Here is a 19,623-nt window from a genome sequence, read left to right as displayed (position 1 = left end):
CTGACTTTCATGGTGCAGGATAATCAACGACTGACCTGAGTACTAAAGTCGTCCGGGGGAGGATTCCAGAGACGGTCGCTACAATGTGGAATAGGAAATATGACCAGTTGGTTAATATACCTTTGAGACACTTGTGATTTAGGGCTATATAAATAAACATTGATTGATTGATTGATTATAAGATTGGGAGTTGACTGGGCTATTGTGATTGAGCTGCGTTGTGATGATAAAAAGGTAATAATTCTGAATATATATACAGTAGATTGGCTTTTGTATTGTCTTTTATACATGACAACCCTTCTCCCTGCATTTATGTTGTCGGTGACATGAATGCTGACATAACTGACATAACTCTTTATTTGGTAACGACTTAATTCAGTTTTGTTCAGATAGTGGATTGATTTTATCTAGTAAGGTACTGTTGCCAAATGATAGTTATTCTTACATCAGCGAGGCTTGGCACTTGACTTCCTGACTAGACCACTGCCTTTGTACAGGGGCTGCACATGACTCAATTGAGATGATGAAAATTGATTATGATCTGGCTACGTCAGACCATATTCCTTCTCGCATGGTATTAAACACAGACAATTTACCTGTGTTGCTGCCTGTGGCATTGAGGTGGGGAACATAGATTGGTCTAAATTGACTCAGAAAGATCTAAATAAATATGCGAAACATTCTGATGCTTTGCTGGGCAGTGTTAAGGTCCCAAAAGATGCCTTATCATGTCAGGATGTGAACTATAAGAATGCCCAACACCGTAAGGAATTATGCTCCCTTTATGAAGCCATTGTTAAGGGTCTCAGTACCTTGAGCAGGCCCCATATAAATGTAGGACAAAAGTGTGCAATATTAAGCCAGGTTGTAAGGATCATGTAGATGAGCTCCATGCAGAGGCCTGAATTGCTTTTCATAAAATGGGCTGAGACAGGCAAAACCAGACATGGCCCCTTTTTTTGAGAACAAAAAATGCACCAATGCTAGATTTAAACATGCACTTCGCTATATTAAATGAAATGAAAACACTATGAGGTCAGATTCACTGGCAAGAAAGCTGCAAAAAAAAAAATTGCAATGACTTCTGGAAAGGAATAATAAATATTAATAATTGCACAACATCTCTACCATTGAATATTGAAGGTGTGACTGGGTCTGAGGAAATAGTACAGTTGTTGCAGAAACAATATAGTGAGCTGTTAAAATGCTTGCAGTGGATAAAGTGGAGTTTAATGATGATGTAACTGTCACTTTGACTGAAATACATGAAGCAATAATGAAGTTGAGAAATGATAAGGCCTGTGGTCTGGATAACATTGCAGCTGAACATATTAAACATGCTAGTAAGAATATTTACCCTCTGTTGGCTATGTGCTATACAGGTTTTCTTGTCCATGGAGTGTTACCCGATGCTATGTTAACTGTTGTGCTAGTACCTGTGATCAAAGATAAAGTGCGAAAGCTAAACAGCTCAGATAATTATAGGCCAATAGCCCTGGCAAGTGTCTTGTCCATAGTGTTAAGAGTCATTTGTACTGAGGAGACTGGAGAATTACATTTTAAACACTGACAACCAATTTGGTTTTAAATGGAAGCATGGCACTGACTTATGTATTTTTGCACTAAAGGAGATTTTACCGTAGATAAATATAACAGACATAATTCCACAATGTTTATATGCTTTATTGATGCTTAGAAAGCATTTGATAGAGTTAATCATGAAAAGATATTTTTTAAATTGTCTAAAAGTGGTGTCCCTTGGTATTTTCATCAGACAATGAGAGTAAGATGGCGGAATTAATATGTTATCAGATTCTTTCCATGTGAGCAATGGTGTGCGCCAAGGTGGAATTTTGTCACCGTTCCTTTTTAATGTTTGTATGAATAATTTGTCTCTGATGTTAAATGCGTCTTGTAGTGGTTGTAGGATTGGTGAATTAGTCATCAGTAGCCTTATGTACGCAGATGATTTGGTCATTTTTAGCCCTTCTTAGAGCTTCAAGGTGCTGCAGTGCTAGCCAAATGTTTGTCAGTATTGGGGTCCCCACCTGCTCTGCCACATTATGTTATCTCATGTACAGGTTCATGTGTAGGGCTGCTGAGTCAGACAACAATGTAATTAATGGTCTGACTAACTGTACTCGCAGTTCTGATAGATTTTCATCCAGTCTGTGGAACTATTGGCATTCTCGCTTCCTTGCTCCCTGAAAGTTTATTGTAGATCATAAATCATGCATCTCACCTGGACAGGAGACGTCTTAGGAGGTAATCCTTCAAGTTGGTACACTTTGACAGCCATTTAGGGCTCGGAAATGGCGGGAAAACCACAAAAAGACATTTGGTCCCCCATTCATATATTGCTTGTACAATATCTCTTCTAGTGCATAACTTACAGTATTGTACAATATCTCTTCTACTACATTACTTACAATGTTACTTGTACAATATCACTACTACTACTACATTACTGCCAATATGTTTATAGTACAATATCACTACTACTACATGTCTTACAATACATTACTTGCACAATATCACTACAACTACATTACTTTCAATATATTATTTGTACAATATCGCTACTACTACATTACTTGCAATATATTACTGTACAATAGTACTACTACTACATTACTGTTAATATATTACTCATACAATAGCACTATTACTACATTACTTAAAATATATTGCTTGTGCAATATATATTCTACTACATTATTTACAATATTACTTATACCATATCACTACTACTGTATTACTTACAAAACATTACTTGTACAATATCACTATTACTACTTTGCTCACAATATATTATTCGTACAATGTCACTACTATTACGACATTACTTACAATATTATTTTTACCAAATCACTACTACTACGCTACTCACAATACATTACTTGTACATTATCACTACTACTGCATTACTTGATATATATTACTTGTACATTTTCATTACTACTACGTTACTTACAATATATTATTTGTACAAAAGCACCACCATTATTGATTGATAATTCCATACACCAGTTTGACAATCTTCTTTATTCACACCTTAATACTAAACACTACAATAATGTGATTAGTTTGGTGGCAGGGGGACATTCCCTTAATTAGTTATGCAAGTTAGACAATAGCGTCATCTAACCGAAGTAAAATATGCTGCAAATTGACACTTTTTAATTAGAATATGATGCATAGATCATACAGTATAGAAATGTTTTAGATCATCTAAGTTGTGTACGGTATTGATAATGTCCGACAATGCAAATCTGTATCGATTATTATCACCGAAAATATATAATGTATAATGTGTATTATATTACAGCAAAACAGAATACATTATTTTTTCCGCTTGCTATATTTTAATTGGGACGTTTTGGTCATTCCTATTGTTTTGTTTCATGGCTCATCTTTGGTTTGAAGTTGATGCTGATGAGACTGCTTGTCTTTGCACAGGAAGCTCCTCCCTCACATGATATCTTGGTCTTCATGACGGGTCAGGAGGAGATTGAAGCTCTAGCAAGGACATGTCGAGACATTGCCAAGCATCTGCCAGACAATTGTGGATCTATGCTAGTTGTCCCTTTGTACGCATCCTTACCTCCCACCCAGCAGCTCAGAGTCTTTCGGGACGCTCCAAAGGTGAAAGCATTGGTCAAAAGAACAATACAAGTTTCAAATTTGTGTCTGATTTTACAACGTATGCAATGTGCTTGTCATTCTTTATTTTCCAGGGTTGCAGGAAGGTTATCTTGTCAACTAACATAGCAGAGACCTCCGTTACAATATCCGGGGTCAAATATGTCATCGACACAGGGATGGTAAAGGCCAAACGTTTCAATCCTGGTAAGATAAGAACACGGCATATTCATACTTCAAAGTAGTATTTAATTTTAGCATTAGGACGTCTATAACATGCTTAACACCTACTCTTCATGCTATAGAAACAAAGCACATGACACCATTTAAGGCAAGGCTGTCCAACTTGTTTCCTTCAAAGTCCACATACAGAAAAATTTAAGTGGGCAACTTGATAATTTAGTATTCACTTTTTCTCATACTATATTTTGTATAAAATATTCTACATTCACTCCAGAGTAGCTCAAGATATGCGAACCTGTTAAACTTATTTAAATCAGTGTCTTTGAGTGTATTGAAAAGCACTTTAAAAATACAATGTATTAGTATTATTATTATCATCATCTTGTTCAACAATGTGGATCTTCTCCTTCTTAATGTTTCATGTGAATTTAAAGTATAGAATATTACTTGGGGGCAACGTAAACCAAGCTATCTTACTTTAAATTTATTTAAGCTTTCAGGCCACTGTTATTGTAGGAAATATGTAAAAACAACACAACTATATATATATATATATATATATATATATATATACTCCTCACTCACTAATTGAATGAAAGAGCTCGCACTTTCCGCGGCGCAAGCGCGATGATGTCACGTTATCGATAGAAAAATGCATTTTTGGACAATATGATTTGCCTGAGCAGCTAGGAAACCGCGAGAGTAACAAGCGGTAGAAAATGGATTAGAAAGGACAGATTTTAAAAAATGATAATAAAAAAATATAAATATATATATACAGTATTTTTTTTTTTTTACTTGGGACTTCCCGCGGGCCGGGTTTTGGACGCTCGGGGGCCGTATCCGGCCTGCGGCCCGTAGTTTGGGAACCCATGATATGGGACATAGTTTGTTGTATATTGTACATTTGTTAAAGGGGAACTGCACTTTTGAGGGAATTTTGCCTATTGTTCACAATCACTCTGAAAGACATGATGACGGATGTACTTAAAAAAAAAAAAGCTTTCTAACCCGTAAATAAATGTGAATAAAAGTCAGCTTACAGTGGAGCCAATGGGAGGTCCTCTATTCCGCCCATGAAACCCAATAAAAAAAACATCCAAAAAACACCAACAATACTACATTTACATGTCCTGACTTGAAAATTAACCAAGTATTAGTGATATGTTATTATAAGTTTGCGCTAACGCAAACAAAGTATTGATAGAGGCGCTGTGATCACGAGCTTGCGTGCCAATGTTCAGCTGCTTTCTTGTTTCTTTGCTCGTCAAATTTTAATTCTAGATCATAAATCATGCCTTTCACCTAGTTAGTAGAAGGATCAGGATGACAAGTCGGTAGACTTTGACAGCCAATTTAGACCTGAAAATGGCAAGAATGACATGAAAAGACGCTTGGTTCGAGCATTATGAGTAATTTTTCATCCAAACAGGAATATATAATATTCTCGAAGTTGGCATTCAACCTTGACCTTGCACAGTAAGTGACGTTTTATTATGTGTGTTGTCTCTCATAAAGTCTGCAGTGAGTACTAATCAGTGATGTTGTAAAAAAATAAAAATGCGAAATTTGTGAAGCATTTTTTAGATTAATTATGCTTAAATGATCAAAATACGTAAATATTAAATGTTATTAAAAATGTGCCGATTACTACATTGCATATATACTTACAGCATGTACAGTATATGAAACCTTATTGGAGGTGTTGGTGGAGATGTTTTTTAAAGGCTTTACGAGCAGAATAGAGCAGCTCCAATAGGCTCTATGATAAGCAAACTTTTGATTGCATTTATTTACAAGTTAGAATGCAAAATAAATAAATAAATAAATCCGTCATCATGTCTTTCATATTAATTGAGAACAATAGGCAAACTTCCAAAAAAGTGCAGTTCCCCTTTAAGCCAGAGTTTCCCAAGCTCATTGAGCCAAGAGAGGTGGATGTACATGTTAACAATAAATTGTCATGTTAATTGTTACGTCTGCAACTGTATATAACTGACATAGTTAGACAAACAGTAATAAATAAATAAATGATAAATGGGTTGTACTTGTATAGCGCTTTTCTACCTTCAAGGTACTCAAAGCGCTTTGACACTACTTCCACATTTACCCATTCACACACACATTCACACACTGATGGAGGGAGCTGCCATGCAAGGCGCTAACCAGCACCCATCAGGAGCAAGGGTGAAGTGTCTTGCTCAGGACACAACGGACATGACGAGGTTGGTACTAGGTGGGGATTGAACCAGGGACCCTCGGGTCGCGCACGGCCACTCTTCCACTGCGCCATGAATACAAAGCCATTTTCTGATAAGTTAAGTAAGATTGGAAATGTTCTGTGGTACATCTGGTGATCTCTCTTGGCACAGTTCTTAAGAAGCATGAAGCTGCCATAGAAGCAGACAAAATAAATATTGCATTTAGTGTTTACTGCTTGTTTTTGCTGCCCTCACATGGACAAAACATAAATTGTTGGGTGTCTATCTCCCAAAAAGAAATGCAGTGCCACAGATTTCTAGGGTTGCTTCTAACAACTAATTTGATAAACTATCTTAAAATGGACCTATGATGATAATAATCTACATCTAAAAACACTCTCGTCTTGTCTAGATAATACCTATTGGATACGCTTTGGTGGGAATTTTGCTTCACGGGCTATAAAGTTAGACTGACCATACGTCCTCTTTTCCCCGGACATGTCCTCTTTTGCGGAGCTGTCCGGGCGGAGTTTCTTAAATGCCTCAAATGTCCGGCATTTTGAGTTAGGGTTGCGTGTATTTTCAATGTACGTTCAGGGTTAAGAAGGGGTTGAAAACAAAACAAATTGTGAAGTTGTGCGCATGCAGCAGCATTCGTGAGGGAGGGGCAGAGACAGAGAGAGCGAGAGAGTTATGATAAACGTGCATGCGTCGCCAGGCTCTGCTTTTTATCCATAGATTTATCAGATTTAATTTTTTATTATCTATAGCAGGGGTGTCAAAAGTGTGCCCCGGAGGCCATTTGCGGCCCACAGCTAATATTTTAAAGGCCCACGGCACATCCTAAAAAATACTATTAAAATAAACATAACAAAAGTGAAATAAAAAAGCTTAAAGGTGAAATGTAATTTAGAAAAGGTTGCAATGTTGACTAATAAAACAAAGCTGTTTTTTTTTCTTTCAAACTGTCATTGCTCAAAATATGATATTGAATCAAAATCAATGTTGTTATGAATTATTGACCTATCCAAGGTTCCCATTACTTCACATCAAATATTCCACTTTGAAAAATATTTTTGGTGGAACAATTAGCATACTTTGTGTGTTTGCCATTAAAAACAAAGTTTTGTTTGACAAAAAAGGGCGGAAAACAAACAAACAAAAAAACAACATAAAAAAAACTAAAACATTTTGAAATGAGGGATAGATCTGAAGTTGTAGACTCCAGAGATGTAAGCGTTAAATATAAAATGTATGTATGCCCTGGCACACCATTATCATCATTTCATGACTCAAGCAAAACACTTTTTACACTTTTATACTGAAATAAATACACCTACAACTTATTAAATAAAAACATATAGAAAAAACTACCAGCAGCGGTAAAGTTTAGATCCATGAAGGAAAGAAGAAAGTGAATGAATGTGTATAACTGAATACATTTACATATGTATACAAATTTTTTTTCTTTTTTTTTCTTTTTTTTTTAATGAATTAAGTAACGTTTATGACAACCTTTTTCCAAAACACAATATAGAATGTGAGATATAACAGGACAATGCATACATTTATCATTTTTTTTCAAAACGCTAACAAAAAAGTGGGACCCCATTTTTATGACTTGATGGGGTCCCTGGGACCCCATTTTGAAAATTCCTAGCGCCAACACTGCTGTCAACAGAGGAGAAAAAATGCTTTATTTAAATAAATATATTATTTATAAAGCAAGTTTAAGTATCATTGGCAAATTTTCACCTAGTCAGGCCTTGGCGTGCTGCCTGCCTTGGCACGCATATATGTGTCCTCTTTTTGGGATTTCAGAATATGGTCAGCCTAATAAAGTGCACCTGTTTACTGTATAAGCCACACCAACCAAATTTTTGGACACATTTTATTTTGTACATATATTGGCCGCACCTTTATACACCTGCGTGTCAACATAATGACATCTCACAGCAAAGAAAAATTTGAATATGTGGGCCAAATTAGCTAACAGCACATGTAGCATTAGCAGTTTAGCTGCTACTAGTAGACTTGTATTGCAGCTGAAACTGTCTGTATTGTTAATAAAGATGATACACATTTGCAAGTAGCCATGATAACAGCATTTGTAGCATCATAAGTTAAAAATGCTAATCTTTACATTTTAAGACGTCTTTATTTACTCCCACAGAACAATGAGTTTATTTTGAGTCTAGTATGACTTCACAAACAATCTGAACTGTATACTAGGTCAGTGTATTATTTCCTATTTGTATACATTTGTTTTACTATTGAGTAAAATATGTACCGGTATTCAAACAAATTTCTAATTGTTTTAGTTTTTAGTCAGATGTTTTAAAACTGGGAGGTTGAAACAATAATACAAATTGTTATATAAATCGGTGACTTGTCCTGGGTGTACTCCACTTTCCGCCCGAGTGCAGCTGGGATAGGCTCCAGCACCCCCGCGACTCCGAGAGGGACAAGCGGTAGAAAATGGATAGATGGGTTGAATAAATCAAGATCGGATGATATGAAAAAATTAATCATGATCTTTTTTTTGCTGTATAGCTCAGCCTTATTCGTCAAGATTCTTAACAGTCCTCCCGTACTGACTTAATTAAGACCGGTACCAATAAATATTGGTTCTTTTTACACATCCCTGCAGACAAGTTACTTGTATCTCCAGTAATATTTGTCACACATTATAAAATAACACATACAATAACCAGACAATGTAATAACACTGTGACAAGTGTTCAATTTACCTTTTTTAATCTCACAATTCTGTAAGTTGCATTGTTTTATGTGCTTTTAAGACAGTGGCTTGGAGGTTCTGGCAGTTCAGCAAGTTTCGAAAGCGCAGGCATGGCAGCGAGCAGGTCGTTCTGGCAGGAAGGAGTCTGGATTTTGCTACCGTCTCTACACTGAGCAGGAGTTCGACAAGTTTATCCCTATGACTGTGCCTGAAATTCAGAGGTAAGAGTGTTTTTCTAAATAAAATGGGGATGTCCCAATCACAATAACTAAATATACATACACACTCATGGTACATACATACACATGCACATTCACTGTACAAACATACATCTACACAAACTGTACATATACAATCACATATGCATACATATACTTATGCATACATTCACATTTCATCAACCATATATTATCGTTGTTCCCCTAGGGGAAACTGGGTAAAACACGGCACAATGACAAAGCTTAACCTATTAATACTATAACAATCTACAAGGTTAATACAATTCGCTTCTCTTTCTGTCCCTCCATTTATCTGCTTTCTTTTGTAATTCAAGTTATCGTTACATATTTGTGCTGTTGCATTCAAAACAATTGTATTGTTGATAAGAGGTAATTATTATTATTATTCATTATCAATAGTGCCATTTCTATTTTTTATTTCTCCATTTGTAGTACAATAATGTTTATTGTAATTTCTGTGTTAGTAATATTTACTTCACCAACTGCTTCTCTGCTATCACATTTTGTATCATATTTGTACATATCATATTTGCTGTTGTTGCTGTTGTTGTCTCTTTGTCTTATCCCCTTTTGTCCAGGCAATTTATTTTCTGTCTTCCTTTTTTGTCTTCTTTCTATCCCCTCCTACTCCGGTCCAGCTGCTCCAAACATTAATGTTTAATTTAAGAAAAGTATCCCACAATTCTCTTTTGTAAAGTAAGTCTTTACAGCAGATATGGGCATCTACATCAACAATATGATTTGCTTGAGTGGCTGGACAGGACAAAAAGATATATTTTTTTGCTTTGAAAAATGTTACTGTGAGCATGTTCTAAACAGCACTTTTAAGAACAATTAGATTAAAACAACACAATAATAACACTTACAACTAATATGCAATAGTTTTATGACTGTAACAGGGTTGGTAGATTTTCCCATGTCCAGCACTCCCATGAACGCATCACTTGTATTTTGTAATATGGTAATAGTAATGCGCACCATTGACTTTTCCAAAAGACTGAATAGGACTTCAAAATCATGTTCTGTCCATTCTGACATCTTCCCGTCCCAATAGATCCAACATGTACAATGAAGAGGGAAAGCTGGTCAAAAATGCAGAGATGGCAGAGAGTAATAGCGTTGAAAAAACAGTTTCACCTCCAGCTGGCCTGATAATGTCTGAAGACAAATCAAATACATAAGACGGCCAAGAGGCATGGGCAAAACGTAAATGTAAGGTGGAGAGACAATTTGTAATAAACATAGTTTATTTGCTACAGTGGAGGTGATAAATATGAACATACAGAAGACAGTTAGCTGCTAGCCGCTTGTGTCAAAAACAAATCAATTATCAGCCGCAAGTGATTGTTTTTTGTGATCGGCTTTGACTGATCACATACTTTTTTCATGGTAATTGGTCGATACGATCAATTGAAGCATCTCAAGTCATGTCTTTAACGTTCTCATTCTGCTGTTTTGTAGGTGTAACTTAGCCAGTGTTATGCTACAGCTCATGGCTTTAGGGATTCAAGATGTCATGAATTTTGACTTCATGTCAAAGCCCTCTGCAGGTAGGAAGCAGCAGATGATGCAGTGTAGAGCGTGCTCTGTGCTAAGTTGCCATTTGGCTGCTGTGTTGCAGAGGCCTTGCGCTCAGCTGTGGAGCATTTAGAGCTGCTGGGGGCTGTGGAAAGAAACCATGAACACGTTGTCCTCACTGGTTTGGGAAAGAAGATGTCACGATTCCCTCTGGAGCCAAGATATGCCAAGGTTGTACATATTCATACATACTCAGTTTGATAAATGATCAAGTGTTTATTTATCAATGATTGTAAATATATTTGTAGATGACAAAAAATAGTACAAGTTAAAGTTACAATGAGCTAATTTGGATCTGGACAAGTGTCATGAATGTTGGCTCCAACCTGACCCAACGGTCCGTGTTCCCGCTTTGTAGACAATCCTGCTGTCCTCCAACTACTCGTGCTCTGAGGAAATGTTAAGCATGGTGTCTCTGCTATCGGTAGACACCGTGCTCTACAACCCTCCAGCACGGCGAGAAGAAGTTCTCGCCATTCGCAAGAAGTTCATGTCCAGCGAAGGAGATCACATGACGCTCCTCAATATCTACAGAGCGTTCCAAAAAGTCAATGGAAATAAAGTGAGAAAGAAATTAAAAATTGTATAATAGCTATCAGACGTCATTCTATAATATGCTGTGCTTTTCAAGGAGTGGTGTCGAGAAAACTTTGTCAATAGCAGGAACATGAGTCTGGTGAAAGAGGTCCGAGCTCAACTCAGAGAAATCTGCCTTAAGGTACATTTGCACATCTGTATATGAAACATGATATTCTTTTGAAGGATCAATACAAAACTGTTACCAGGTTGTTATTTTCTATTGTACTGTCACATGAGCATTTTGTATTCATGCTGATGCTACATCACATGTTTTCACTTTCACAATTCAACTTAGAAAAAAAGGAGTAGGAAGATGCAGATCTTAATCTAATCCTTAAACATCCACAGGTTTCAGAACATACTGTCACTTCCTGTTACGTTTCTAATTGCTAGCTTGCAAATGTTCACTATTTACTGTTTATTTACATTTAAGTGCAGCTGTAATAGTGTTTGAAAGGTTTAGAGGAGAATATATAAACAATATGTGAATGTGATGGAGTGGCTCATACACTCTTAAAGGGGAACTACACTTTTATTGGGAATTTTGCCTATTGTTCACAATCATTATGAAAGACATGACAATGAATATTTTTTTAAATGCATTCTAAATATTAAATAAACGTAAATAAAAATCAGCTTACAGCAGAGCCAATGGAAGCTCCGCCCATAAAATCCGATTACCACTCCAAAAGCGCTAACAATACTCAATTTACATTTTGTGACTGGAATATTACCCAAGTATTAGTGATATTGTTATTGTAAGTGCTAACACAAACTATTTATAGCGGCAAAATAATAATTGTAATAATTTTGGTCACGATAACCATGATATTACATTTTAATATCGTTATATCCTTAGTGGCCTCACAATGGATCAGAATAAAACAATTTCTACAGCTGGACTTTAAGAAACATGCATAAATTGCAAGGTGGCAACATGTGTGGCTCGTCACTCTGGGAATCATGGAAGGAACTACAAAGAAAGCAGTTAGATAAACAAAACAACAAGTCAGAAACGTGACAATAATAATAATAATGATTAGATTTATATAGCGCTTTTTTTCTAGTGACTTAAAGCATGTGACACTGAGAATCCATCATTCATTCAGTCCACATTCCCGCATTGATGGTGGTAAATTACATATTAAGCTACAGCTGCACTGGGGTAAACAAAAACGTGGCTGCCAATTTGCGACTATGACCACCACTAAACATTAATTCACATTTATACCCCAGTGTGAGTGGAACTAGCAAGGTGGGTGAAGTGTTTTGTTCAAGGACACAACGGCAGTGACTGGGATGGCAGAAGCTGTATTCGTACCAGGAACCTTCAAGTTTCTGAACGGCCGTTCTACCATTTGAGTCACGTTAAAGGAAATCGTATATATAACGTTGCCTTTCATTTAGAGCTCAAATTGGTTTTGTGGCTCAAAGTGGGTTTGATTTGGTGTAAATGAGCCAAAATGCTAATCTTTGTTCTAGATAAACAAATCTCTTGTAGGCTGCATATTCCATAATAACAACATACTATATCTTGATACTGACAAACTTTTATGTCTAGAAGAAAGCCTAATAAACAATCAAATAATCATTAGACTTAAAATGTTATTTTATATATACAGTACAATATAATAAAATAAAGCTAGTTGGGAGTAATTATTGATGATAAACATTGCAGCAATATAACACACAATGTATTATATGTGGAAGTTTCCCAAAGAAACTTGTTCATATGTAAGTATGGAGAATAATAAATTATAATAAATATTGTCAGGATCGGCTTTAGCTGAAATAGGACACCAACGCATAAAAAAAAGAATAACAAAGAGCAGAGAAGTGAGGAAAAATAACTAAGGATGTGTGGAGAGCTTAAGTAGTGAGAAGTAAAAAACAGGTGTGCGCGCAGTTGGCCTCGCCCCGTGACCCAGAAACCAGGCACTGCAACAAAAAGCAGGCAGGCAGCTGCAGAGCTGCCAGTTCATGACAAAATGTTTTGTTTATGAGTGCTCACTGCAAACTGTCTAAAGGGAAACACTGTTAACTCAACAGCAACCTTTCTGTGTTGTATTTAGTTTTAAAGGGGTCATATGATGAAAAAACAACTTTTCTTACTTGTTGATACTTGTTCTTGTGTATTTGGGATCCCAATAAGTCCCGAATATGTGAAATCAAACCATGAAGACATGGCAGAGATATTTATTAGGGGTGTGGGAAAAAATCGATTCGAATTCAAATCGCGATTCTCACATTGTGCGATTCAATATCGAGTCTAATTTTTCAAAAATCGATTTTTAAAAAAAAACATTTTTTTATTTTTTTTTATTGTTTTATTTTTTTTATTTAAATTAATCAATCCAACAAAACAATACGCAGCAATACCATAACAATGCAATCCAATTCCAAAACCAAACCCGGCCCAGCAACACTCAGCAATAAACAGAGCAATTGAGAGGAGACACAAACATAACACGGAACAATCCAAAAGTAGTGAAACAAAAATGAATATTATCAACAACAGTATCAATATTAGTTACAATTTCAACATAGCAGTGATTAAAGATCCCTCATTGACATTATTATTAGACATTTATAAAAAATAAATAAATAAAAAAAATAAAAAAGAACGATAGTGTCACAGTGGCTTACACTTGCATCGCATCTCATAAGCTTGACAACACACTGTGTCCAATATTTTCACAAAGATAAAATAAGTCATATTTTTGGTTCATTTAATAGTTGAAACAAATGTACATTATTGCAATCAGTTGATAAAACATTGTCCTTTACAATTTTAAAAGCTTTTTACAAAAATCTACTACTCTGCTTGCATGTCAGCAGACTGAGGTAGAGCCTGCTGAAATCCTATGTATTGAATGAATAGAGAATCGTTTTGAATCGGAAAAATATCGTTTTTGAATCAAGAATTGCGTTGAATTGAAAAAAAAAAAAAGATTTATAATCGAATCGTGACCCCAAGAATCGATATTGAATCGAATCGTGGGACACCCAAAGATTCGCAGCCCTAATATTTATACCCAATCGTGTCTTCTTTTAAACTTGCTCCAAACGAGTCGTTTGGAATTTGAAACTTTACTGACGTGGTTTGGTTTAGCTACTTCAGCTTCTTCATATTGCGTGATTCAGCAATTTTTTTTCTGTTGTAGTCCAAAGGTATAGTCAAAGGTTTCCTTATTTGTATCCGTCCTTTTGTCCTGGTTCATTCAGGCTGGCTCGTACATGCACATGCATCCTCCGCTGTTGCCATTTAGAATACAAAATAGTGTATAGTTCTTACTTATATCTGTCAGTAGACTCCATATAGAAGCGCTAAAAACCTCAGCGTTGCTGAAATGTAGTTGAAGGAAGCTTGGCCTGGAGGAGGACTTCAGCACGTAATTTAAGGCTGGCCACAAAACAGCGCATTCTGAAGAGTGGATCATAAAGCGGCTTGAAGATGGTCTATAAAACATAATCTATGCAAGATTTTGACCAAAGAACCACCATTACATGTTATGTAGACCACAATAAAGTGTTTTAAATGTAGATAAATATCATAGTATGACCCATTGTTTTTACTTTATGATGGACTATCTTAGCAACTCTATAATAACTTTTTTTAAATACATGTTGGATGCATTTCCACAGGTGATTCGCAGAATTTCCATGTAACTATTTGCTAGAATACTCTTGTTTGCCCACCATGTGTTTGTCAGCAACCACTACACACGCAGGCTGTGTCTCGCCAGTGAGAAGCACCGCAAAGTAACAAAAATAGAAGGGAAAAGATTATTTTAAAGCTAAATGTCTCGAGAATATTTTGTCGTCCGAGTGACCAAGATGAGCCCATCAACACGGACGGGCCAGTATCAGTATTCACAATTTGTTGAAAAGTGATGGCAACAAAAAAAGGTAAACAAAACATCCAACTCAGTTTTTACAACTGTCGAAAAAAACTGCACTTCAAGATGTTCATATTTAAGTGCAAGTTTTGTTAGCAAAGAAACAGAGTCCATTTTATATTTTATTATTATTTATTGTTTGTCTACTTATTTTGGATAATTACAAGTTCTTGACTTTCCAATTACAATAAGAAAGTCAGAAGAAAAGTCAGCATTCTATTATTACAGTGCACATGTTTCTGTCACAGCCGCTGTAATCTGTTATTTTCTTGTTCTTCAGCTGAATTTAAAGTTGGAGTCATGCGGTGCCGACACAGGAAAGATCCGACAGTGCATTGCTCATGGGATGTTCATCAACGCTGCAGAGCTTCAGCCTGATGGCAGTTATTTAGCACTGGACACTCGCCAACCAGTAGCCATCCACCCTTCTTCTGTCCTTTTTCAGGCTAAGCCAGCATACGTGGTGTTCAATGAACTGCTGCACACCTCACGCTGCTACATGAGAGACTTATGTCTTGTCGATGCTGATTGGCTGCTGCATGCAGCCCCCCAGTACTTTGGCCGGAAACTGCATCCCAGCAAAAGCTGAGCACCTGAGATTGTAGTATGTCAGGTATCTGCATGTCAATGAGATATGATAGTAATAGACTACACTACCTCCCGCTTTTACGTGTCACAGTAACGCGATTCAAATTTCATCTTGCTAAATAATAATATTTAGCAGTTATTGCATTGTTTGTCGTCTGACTGAAACAAATATTTTTATTTTTTGCCATCAACCTTAAAATTACTTTTGACAAAAAGTTGTCAAGCTCCCAAATAATGTGGATTATTTCAAAGCATTCAAAGGTTTTGTAAGACCATGGACGTTCACAAACTCATTATAATTGATGGTATTTTATTAGGTTTTAGTTGACATACCAGGATGAAGTTAAATTTCATACAATCTTTCAACTTTTGTTCCATGTTTCACTACTTCTTTTTTTTTACATAAAATCATAAAGAATGTATTTATGTCACTCTTCTCTGCTGATTACACTCTAATTTCAGTGGCCCCTTCCCTCTGACAACTTCCTGTTTGACAGCTGGGACGGTTGTATTGAATAATTGTTGTGAACTATGATGAGGAGAATGCTTAAATAATAACTAACATGTGTTGACCGTACACCTTTGTCAATATTACTGTTGTAGTGAAACATTCAACATTTAGTGAAGGTCAAATCAAGGTCCTCTGTAAAGGTTTTATTTATTAACTTCATCCTGAAATGTTGAATCTATTCCAATATCATAAGTTTTATGAGTACTGCATGTCAAGCAGACATGATCCTTTTCTAATTATCTATTGTGTTATAATAATCTATATCAGTTTACACTTTTCTATACAGTGAGAAACATGCATGCATTATCTACGTTTTGATATTGCCTTCATTTACTGTTTATGAACACGTGTATGCAATGCATGTCGACTATCAGTAATGATGTGACTACTCAGGTCTTTCGCACTTTGTAAACTATAAATCACAGACTATGGAAGATACGGAAGCATCTTTTGTACACGACTCAGGATTGTGCAGTACAGTATGTAACCACCTTTTTTCTTACATATGAAAACCAAATATGATTGGCTTGTCTTTCATTAAAGTGTTGCATATGAATTAGTTTTTTTTCAAATCCAACAAATTGTACTTTGCACAGTAACTGAGAATTTTCTTTACTGAGCCAACATGTCAAAATGCAAGGACATAATGCAATTCGATACACGCTACCATATGTAAAAAATAAATGTACATTACAGTAATGATGACAACATTTACAGTAAAGTACATTTACAATGACGTAAATGTTATCTACAGTAATTTAAGTTCAAGTTAAAGTGCCAATGATTGTCACACACACACCAGGTGTGGCGAAATTATTCTCTGCATTTGACCCATCACCCTTGATCACCCCCAGGGAGGTGAGGGGAGCAGGGGGCAGCAGCGGTGGCCACGCCTGGGAATCATTTTGGTGATTTAACCCCCAATTCCAACCCTTGATGCTGAGTGCCAAGCAGGGAGGTAATGGGTCCCATTTTTAAAGTCTTTGGTAATGAAAAAGTTGTGTAATACATCACACCATGTCAAAATTCAAAAATAAATGTACAATACATCCATCCATCCATCCTTTTTCTACCGCTTGTCCCTTTCGGGGTTGCGGGGGGTCGCTGGAGCCTATCTCAGCTGCATTCGGGCGGAAGGCAGTGTACACTCTGGACAAGTCACCACCTCATCGCAGGGCCAACACAGATAGACAACATTCACACTCACATTCACACACTAGGGCCAATGTTAGTGTTGCCAATCAACCTATCCCCAGGTGCATGTCTTTGGAGGTGGGAGGAAGCCGGAGTCAGTAATGTTTAATACATCACAACATTTACAGTAATGTTTAATACATCGCAACATATGTAAAAAAATAAATGTACATTACAGAAATTATGCTTATCACATTACAACATTTAATACATCCCAAAAAATGTGAAATGATTTTACATTACTTTAATGTTTACCATCACATTTACTGTAATGGTGTTTAATACATCACAACGAATTTCAAAAATAAATACACATTACAGTAATGATGTTTAATACATCACAACATTTACAGCAATGTTTGATACATCACAACATATGTCAAAATAAATATGTACTACATTAATATTGTTTATTAGTTCACAACATACAGTTTGTCAAAAATGCGTACAATAATGCTGTAAGGAACATACAGGTTTTGGAGCAATATATGTTGCCATCCAAGCAACGTCTTTTTCATTGACGCCCCTGCTTATTTCAGCAAGACAATGCCAAGCCACATTCTGCACCGTTACAACAGCGTGGCTTCGTAGTAAAAGAATGCGGGTACTACACTGGCCTGCCTGTAGTCCAGCCCTGTCTTTTTACACGTGACTTTTGCGACACGTATGCCATGTACGATTTGAGAGTGCACATCCAGATTTGTGAGCGTGTAATACAACTAGTTTGCGCGCATTCAGAAGTGCGTGCGTGTAATGCAATCTGCGTGTGGGTATTTGAGGTGTGCCTACATTTAACCAACCACGGAAGACACCACACAAATTAAATCGATCAGAAACAACGTACAGCTGATGTGAAAGAGAGACGCCAAGACCCGCCTTACGTTGTTTCTGATTGGTTTATATTGCGTGATGTGTTACTTTTTGGCACTGTTTTAGAATTACACAACAGAGACTGAATACATCTAAATGGCTGAAAGTGGACGAGCAAGAAAGTACTAGTCATCTTTACTAAGCATGAGATGGCCCAAACACATAAGGACAGTATTGCATGAAAAAGCTAGCAGGCAACTTGCAAACAAGGAAATGTTGCACAGATGGTAGCAGTGTAAACCAACTTCCACACATCTGAAAACAGGGGAGGTTCTGGTGGAAAAAAACTTTCAAATATATATTGTCTGTACACAAACTCTTTGATGCAAAATGTTTGCACTTGCAAGATTTTTTTGCTTACAACTTGTTGTTATTGTATTAGAATTACACAGCAATTACTGAATAATTCGAAATGGTTGACAAGCAAAATTGTTAGTTTCCTGTTATGACTGTAATGTTAATTGAAGGCATTTAGACCACAGGTGTCAGATTCAAGGCCCACAGGCCACATCTGGCCAGTAGGGATGGGTGATATATACTATCACAATAACCTGCCATTCATGGTGAAAACGATTTTTGACAGAACAGATGATGTTGCTGGATTAATAATATTCTTGAGTCATGTTTATGCCCAAGAGCTCATATTTGGATGGGAGTCATTCAGGTGGTATACTTCAGACTGGTGTCTTCTTAATATGACAACATATAAGCTCATCCTGTGTACTTGACCTTCATCAGAAGGATCTCACCAGGTAAAATCTTACATTGACTTTCATTTGTAATTCTTCCATTTTCTAATGATGGTGTCTTATTTGCCAAACTTCTTGTTGAAGAGACATACCTGTATATCTATATGACTTCTTATGTTTGAACATGGTGTTTGTTATGGACAATCTGTGATGAGCACAAAAGTCCAATAACAAAACACCACTCGGGTTCAGATACAGCCGGCCACTCTTCCCAATCACGCCTCTCCAGGTTTCATTGTCGTTGCCAATATGAGCGTTGAAGTGCCCCAGTAGAAAGAGGGAATCACCCGAGGGAGCACTCTCAAGTACTCCCTCGAGTGAATCCAAAAAGCGTGGGTACTCTGAGCTGCTGTTTGGCGCGTAAGCGCAAACAACAGTCAGGACCCATCCCCCCACTCGAAGGCAGAGGGAAGATACCCTCTCGTTCACCGGGTTGAACTCCAACGTGCAGGCTCTGAGCCGGGGAGGCAACGTTCTTGTTGCCTCCCCAGTTTGCCACCCCAGCCCGTCGCCTCTCACTACTGGCAACGCCAGAGTGGAGGAGAGTCCAGCCCCTCTCGAGAGAACTGGTTCCAGAGCCCTTACTGTGCGTCGAAGTGAGTCCGACTATATCTCGCCGGAACTTCTCCACCTCGCGCACTAGCTCAGGC

At 36.9% G+C, this 19,623-nt stretch overlaps 1 protein-coding gene across 1 annotated transcript in view; it reads left to right on the top strand.

The window, feature by feature from the left end:
• dhx33 (DEAH (Asp-Glu-Ala-His) box polypeptide 33) overlaps nucleotides 1-19,623 on the top strand; it is a 34,786-nt gene extending 15,163 nt beyond the window's left edge. Inside the window, exons 5-12 of the mRNA XM_061963127.2 lie at nucleotides 3,460-3,645; nucleotides 3,738-3,849; nucleotides 8,828-8,987; nucleotides 10,467-10,555; nucleotides 10,627-10,754; nucleotides 10,942-11,145; nucleotides 11,215-11,301; nucleotides 15,342-19,623. Coding sequence (XP_061819111.1) covers nucleotides 3,460-3,645; nucleotides 3,738-3,849; nucleotides 8,828-8,987; nucleotides 10,467-10,555; nucleotides 10,627-10,754; nucleotides 10,942-11,145; nucleotides 11,215-11,301; nucleotides 15,342-15,650 — 1,275 coding nt within the window. The 3' untranslated portion in view covers nucleotides 15,651-19,623. The remainder of the gene's footprint in view (nucleotides 1-3,459; nucleotides 3,646-3,737; nucleotides 3,850-8,827; nucleotides 8,988-10,466; nucleotides 10,556-10,626; nucleotides 10,755-10,941; nucleotides 11,146-11,214; nucleotides 11,302-15,341) is intronic.

This window comes from Nerophis lumbriciformis, linkage group LG09 (assembly GCF_033978685.3).
Source record: "Nerophis lumbriciformis linkage group LG09, RoL_Nlum_v2.1, whole genome shotgun sequence".
In the NCBI taxonomy this organism is placed as follows: Eukaryota; Metazoa; Chordata; class Actinopteri; order Syngnathiformes; family Syngnathidae; genus Nerophis; species Nerophis lumbriciformis.
The sequence above is the reverse complement of the archived record's forward strand: the minus strand, read 5'-3'. Positions and strand labels throughout refer to the sequence as shown.